The 6478-nt window shown below is 49.8% G+C and overlaps 1 protein-coding gene across 1 annotated transcript in view; it reads left to right on the forward strand.

Annotated features, from left to right (window-relative positions):
• Window positions 1–6478, forward strand: part of SLC13A4 (solute carrier family 13 member 4) — a 41689-nt gene that overhangs the window by 595 nt on the left and 34616 nt on the right. Inside the window, exon 2 of the mRNA XM_024131805.1 lies at window positions 5148–5276. Coding sequence (XP_023987573.1) covers window positions 5148–5276 — 129 coding nt within the window. The remainder of the gene's footprint in view (window positions 1–5147; window positions 5277–6478) is intronic.

The raw sequence follows: 6478 nt of genomic DNA on the forward strand, positions 1-6478 counted from the left end.
GCAGCAGAGGGAGGCCCGCATACCCCAAAAAAAAAAAAAAAAAACAAACAAACAAAAAAAAAACGGCCAGTTTCATCCCTTCACCCCGTTCCCAGTCCCCCAGCAGCATGGCCCCCGGCCAGGACTGAGATAAGAGGAAGGGCGATGGCCGCAGTGGCTGATCTGTGTGACACAGAGCAGTGGGCCAGCCTGCGCGGGGGCAGGGGCCAGGCGGACCCCGATAAAGAGAAGGGCGCTCTGGAGAGCCGGGATTTGCCGGGAGTCAACATGTGGCCATCCATACGGGAGAGCAACTGGGCATGCAGGAAGACCTCCCAGTAGAGGGGGAGGACAGGGGAGGGAGGGGACTGTGGACCCCGGCCTGAGGTGCACTGCGGTGGGGTCCCCGGCCGGGCTCTTGTGCATCTAGCCAGGGTCTGTGGGGGACCACGGTGGGCTCTGATAACCAGGATTTGAAACTCTTAATCTCTCAAGTTCTTTCTGAACTTTAAGTTGAAAGAGCAGCTTGGCAGCCTGCCCTGGTCCCATGCGTATGGCCCTTTCAGTATTTGTATCCTCTGGGTTTTCTTCTCTGTGCTCTTGAAGGAGAGACAGTAAATGACTCGATAAAAAAGAATAAGAGGCCCCAACTCTAGACTGTGGCCCAATTTTTTGTCCAGGTTTGTGCGAGCAGAAGAGCCTGAGCTCTGGCCCTGCTTCTGAGACTGTCATTTGCCTTCCTTGCCTTCCTCCGGCTCCTTTTCTCCCTCCTCCCCCTCCTCCTCCCCCTCCTCCTCCTCCCCTCCTCCCCCTCCTCCTCCTCCCCTCCTCCTCCCCCTCCTCCTCCTCCCAGTGGCTTTACCCCTTCCCCTAGCTGGCACTACCCTTGAGACTTTAGGAAAAATAAGCTAAGAAAGGTTAATCTTGTTTGTGGGAGGGGAAGGGTGTCTTCCACTCAGCTCCCAGAGTAACTTGTAACCAAGATTAAATTATGCAGTTAAAGGGGATTAGAATGGTTTCTTAAAAACTCACTGGTTTAAATCTTTAGTAGCATAAAAACTCAGAGCACCAGGGAGCTGCTGATGAAAACCGGGCTGGGATTAGCAGACAGTGATTGGTGCTGAAAGCCTTCCCGCGTATACACTAGTCCATTTCCGGCTTTGTCCCAGTGGGCTGATTTTCTTTCCTTTTCATGTTTTTGTTTTGGTTTGTTTTACTCAATGTCAGATGGGCTAAGGGAATGCCAACCAAGTGGCACCTGCTCTTCTCACTAGCAGCATCAGGCACCCCCCGTGTCCCCTGAGTCAGCCCCGTCTCTGGGGACCATGACTCCAGGGGGTAGCGCTGCCCTTTCATTCTACCAAGTGGCACCTGCTCTTCTCACTAGCAGCATCAGGCACCCCCCGTCTCCCCTGAGTCAGCCCCGTCTCCCCTGAGTCAGCCCCGTCTCTGGGGACCATGACTCCAGGGGGTAGCGCTGCCCTTTCATTCTGGGAGCCTGTCTTGGAGCTTCTCAGTTACCAATGACTAGTGGGAAGTATCCACGTGAAGAAGAAAACAAAATAACAAATTATTGAAGTAGACAAAAATATATCTATAAAGGTGACAGAAGAGGGGTGTTGTGGAAAGAAAAAAAAGAGGAGAGACAAGGAAGGAAAGGTAAGCCTCTGCTCTGTTGGGGTCTATAAAAATTTTTGAATAGGTTTTTAAAGATGGACTCACTGAGACCAAGAGACATTGCCCTTCCTTGAGCTCCCCCCTTCTGTCCAACTGAGTTTCACCTTAGGGCAGGGTTTCTCAACAGCCACACTAGTTAACATTTGGGGGTGGGGGGAGATAGTTCTCTGTCGTGAGGGGAGGGCCGTGCCGTGCTGTGCATTGTAGGGGGTTTAGCAGCATCCCTGGTCTCTACCCATCAGGTGCCAGCAGCACACAGGCACCCCCTGCAACTGTGACAGCCAAAAATGCTTCCAGATATTACCAAATATTCCCTGGGGGGCAAAATTGGCTCCAGCTGAAAACCAGTGCCTTAAGAAAATAGAAATATGCTACCTCAGAGCTTCCCAGTCTGTGCTCATGGGTAGCCCTCGGGACGGCTAGATGGAGCCTGGGTGGCCAAAGCCCTCAGACCTGGATGCGGCCTGCTCACCACTCGCCCCAGTGTGCCCTGCAAAGATGATTCCTCCGTGTGTCAGTGTCAGTAAGACGCTTCTTCTTCCTCTGCAATGATGCAGAAGCACCTTGAGGTCACGGTAGGCACAAACCACTCGGGGACTGGCTCTCTTCTATTCGGCCCCCTTGCATCACACTTAGATTCTGATATTTAATCCTTAAGATCCCTAAATAGCCTTGTTTGCTCTGGGCTGGAACTGAGAGAAGTGATCTGGGCAAGAGCTCCTGGCCTGCAGTTCTGATGGTTCTTCAAAGTGACCAGCTGCAGCTGCCTTTTAGGAAAGATTAGTATGACCTCCCCTTTTTTCCTGCCCAGCTCTCTAAAGCCAGGGGCCCAGACTTCATTTCCCATATACAGAAGAGGAGGGTCAAGAGGGGGGCATCTGTAACTAAGCCCAGCTTCAGCATCCCGGTGGGATAAAAGTTACACCCAACTCCCAAGCTAAATTTTCAGAAGCCCTTCCAGTCATTTATGACACCAAATTACGTGACCTCAAGCTCCTTCCAGCGGAGTCTGAATGGTATGTCATCGGGGTGGTCAGACCGTAGGGAAAGAAGCAGATGCAAACATCAGTTAGTAGCAGGGTCAGGGGGCACCCGCTGTGGGGAGATGCCACTTTTGAACTCGCTCCTTTATTTGTCAACAGGAGCAAAAAAGAACTGACCACACTATCCCTTAAAGGCACTGCCCGAGTACGCACCAGTCCCTGCATTCCTGCTGGCCAGTGGCAGTGATAAGAGGCTGGGGGTTTCCAGAATATTTTCTCCAGTAGATAAGAGAGACCTGTTAGCCAGCAGAGGAGCCCAGTTCAGTTCACCAACATTGACTGAGCTACCTGCCAGACCACGGCCAGACGCAGGGACACAGGATCCTGTCAACAAACTTCACAGAGTATTCTGGGTTATCTGAATATAAGCTTCCCTACTGAATTTTGAGACAGTTGAGAAAGGGCAAAAGGAAGTTTATGTAAATTCCATGGGTGTACTGAGTGCGAAATAGATGGAAAGGCCATCTGAAGGTGGTCTCTTGGCCATTCTTCTAATGAAAGTTAGAAAGCTCTAAGGAAAGTTCAGATAAAAATGATGGCAGTTTATCCTATTCTTAATATTGTTGGATGAAGGTGGCTTGGTGACTTCCTCCAGTAACTTATTCTAATTCCTAACAATAGTTACAATCAAAAAGTTTACCTTGGCTTACCCAAATTCTCCTAATTCAAACCAAAATGATGCGTGGTAGAAGGAAATAGCTCTTGCTCTCTCTCTCTCCCCTTTCTCTCCTTCCTTCGCTCCTGGACCTGTAATGACCAAGCCAAGAAAGACTGAAGGTTCTTTGTAAGGAATAAGGGCTTCTCAGTGAGGGAAAGACATTCTATCTCCTTTTCTTCAACTAGAAACAACACTTGCCATTCTGTCTCTTTCCCAGGAAGGAGATGGGAATAAGTGAGCTCAAGTGGGCTGAAGGGCTTTGAACTCCTTTAGGTATTTTTATTTCTGCAGTAAAGGGAGCATTTCTCTAAACTGCATTCTTCTTCAAATGGAGCCCTTTTTCCCCCCCAGTACTGGTTCTGTTGTCTTATCAGCACTTCCAAAAGCTTTAACTTCTCTCTGATCTTTTGGCCCCAGAGGAAATCTCAGTGGGAGCCACAGTCAACAATTGTTGCGCCCAGTTCCCATTTCTCAACCCCCAACCCCATAATCCATGCATATCAGGAGGGAACAAGGTTCCATCCAGCCAGGCTGGGTTAATCACTCCTGACGCCCCTCACCGATCGTGGCGACCTTTTGTAACTTTTGTGTAAGAGTTTGAGGACGCTTGTTCTGAACCCAAGGGAGAGATAAACAGAACAAGATTTGTCAGGTTCCTTGATCACCAGCCAGCCTCAGGGCAGGTCAGACCTGAGCCCAGTGGGTTTAGAACTAGGTATAAACGGAGGAGTCCACAGCCAGCTTGGATCTTCTATTCAGTGGCCCTCCGGAGTCCATTGTTAAAACCCTTGAACAGTGACCTCTCCCAAAAGTGAGCCAGTGACCTTTCTCACCACCATTAATCAGCACCATTCGGGGCAACCAGGATTACTGGAGCTAAGGTTAAGGAGGACTGATTTTTTTATAAGAATGTTGTACTTATTTATTCTGTGCACCCCACGGTTGTACAACCAGCAAAGGGAGTGGGCTGGGGAAAACCCTGGAAAATTTCCAGGCCTTCCCTTCCAGATAGACAGCACTCTTACTCTCTTTGTCAGAAGGAAGTTTCCATGTGCATCAGGCAGTGGAGTGTCCCAGACACTGGTTAGGGCACTGGTTCTCAACAAGGGATGATTTCCCCCCCGCTCCCCCCGCCGCCAGCGGACAATTGGCAATGTCTAGAGACATTTTTGGTTGTCACAATTGGGGAGGTGCTACAGACATCTAGTGGGTAGAGGCCAGGGATGCTGCTAAACATTTTACAATGCACAGGACAGCTCTCCCCACCAACCCAGCAAGGAGTGATCCAGCCCCAAACGGGCCAGTGTCAGAACTCACATGTGAATCAATTACACAAATTAATCCCCACCTTCAGCTACCCCAAGAACCTCTAGTATCTGATCCATTTGACCCCAAAATATCCTGCCTAGACCAAGTTAAAACTGTGAACTCCACCTTTATAGTATATGATCTGGACACCGCAGTTAATTTCAGTCCCTACCCTGTTCAGTTTCTGGAACCAACCGAGCTGTGATAGCCTAACAGTCCGGTGGCCACCCTGTTGCAAACCGGTGCAAACCACGTGCCAGGCATCAGTCGCCCCAGGGAGCAGCCATAACTTCACCCACCAAAATACGATGGCATGTATCCACCCAACTTCCCTGCCAAGTCCACCTCTGCACCTCCCAGAGCTGTGCTCCAGTGCCCATGTTTGAGTCCGTGTACCTCCTGCCTGTGCCCTGGGTCTCTTTGGGATCCTTGGTGGCAGTGGCTGTCCCTGTGACTAACCACCCACTTTCCTCCCCTTCCAGGAGGCTGCGTGTGCTTATGTGTTGATCGTGACTGCTGTGTACTGGGTGTCCGAGGCGGTGCCTCTTGGAGCTGCAGCCCTGGTGCCTGCCTTCCTCTACCCGTTCTTCGGAGTCCTGCGATCCAGCGAGGTTAGACCATTAGTAGCCCCCTGCTCGGTCCCTGCTGGGCCAGTGAAAGAGGGCTCAAGGTGAAGGGAGACTCACAAAGCAGCTGAGGAGGGGGCTTCTTTCACCCTCCGGAACAACCCATTAGCACTAAGCCTTTGCACCTGCTGTTCTGGACCCTGAGCTCCTTTCCTTCAACCCATGACCTTCATCTCCGTCAAACTGGCTCTTTCAGGAAGGCTTTTGGTTAATCACATCCAATTGTTCCTTCAGCCTGAAACCCTTTAGGAACTGTATGATTGGCACATTCAGCCAGACTGCTGTTACTCTTTCTCTGTCTTCTGATTGTCCATTAAACTCTAAGCACTCAAAGGCAGGAATCAGGCCTCCCAGGTCCTTGGAACCTCATGATGAAGCTGAGCCCGTATGGAGTAGGTGCTCAATAAATGCTTGCCGACAGAGAGACTCACCGTGTTTCCCTGAGTCCTGACAATGTCTTCACTTTCTCTAAAAAACACTTCTGTCCCTTCTTCCCCAACTCAAGATTACTGCATATTCTTTCCTTGACTGCTGTCTACCTAGAATCTGTCCTCTGTTCACTCTCTCTCTCGCTATGGCATTCTTAAAATTCTAACAGAAATTATCAGCAGGAAGCCCAGGGTGGTGCCAGTGCAAACAGTTAAGCCTACCACAATAGGAAAGAAGAAAATCACAGCCAGAAACCTGGAGCAAGATGAAGAATGGTCTTCATTCATTAACACCTGGTTCCATTTGGATTATCTCCTTATAGCACCTAGTCTCCGCTTAGGGTTTCTGAAGGAGACTGAATGGTAGAGGTTAGTTAAGGACAGAGGCACAGGAGAAAGAGGAAAGGGAACTAATGTTTGAATTCCTACTAAGAATCAGGCACTACACCAGAAGTGCTGCATTAGTTAACACTCCCGAGATGTCTACAAGGTAGATATTAATATTTCCATTCTACGGATGAGGAAAGAGGTTCACAGAGTTAAGAAACTTACGCAAGGGATCTAAGGAAAAAAAAAAAATGTCATGAAGAGCCTAGGGGTAGGACGGGGATAAAACACAGACCTACTAGAGCATGGACTTGAGGATATGGGGAGGGGGAAGGGTAAGCTGTGACGAAGCGAGAGAGTGGCATGGACATATATACACTACCAAACGTAGGGTGGATAGCTAGTGGGAAGCAGCCGCATAGCACAGGGAGA

This window comes from Physeter macrocephalus, chromosome 5 (genome assembly GCF_002837175.3).
Source record: "Physeter macrocephalus isolate SW-GA chromosome 5, ASM283717v5, whole genome shotgun sequence".
Taxonomy (NCBI): domain Eukaryota; kingdom Metazoa; phylum Chordata; class Mammalia; order Artiodactyla; family Physeteridae; genus Physeter; species Physeter macrocephalus.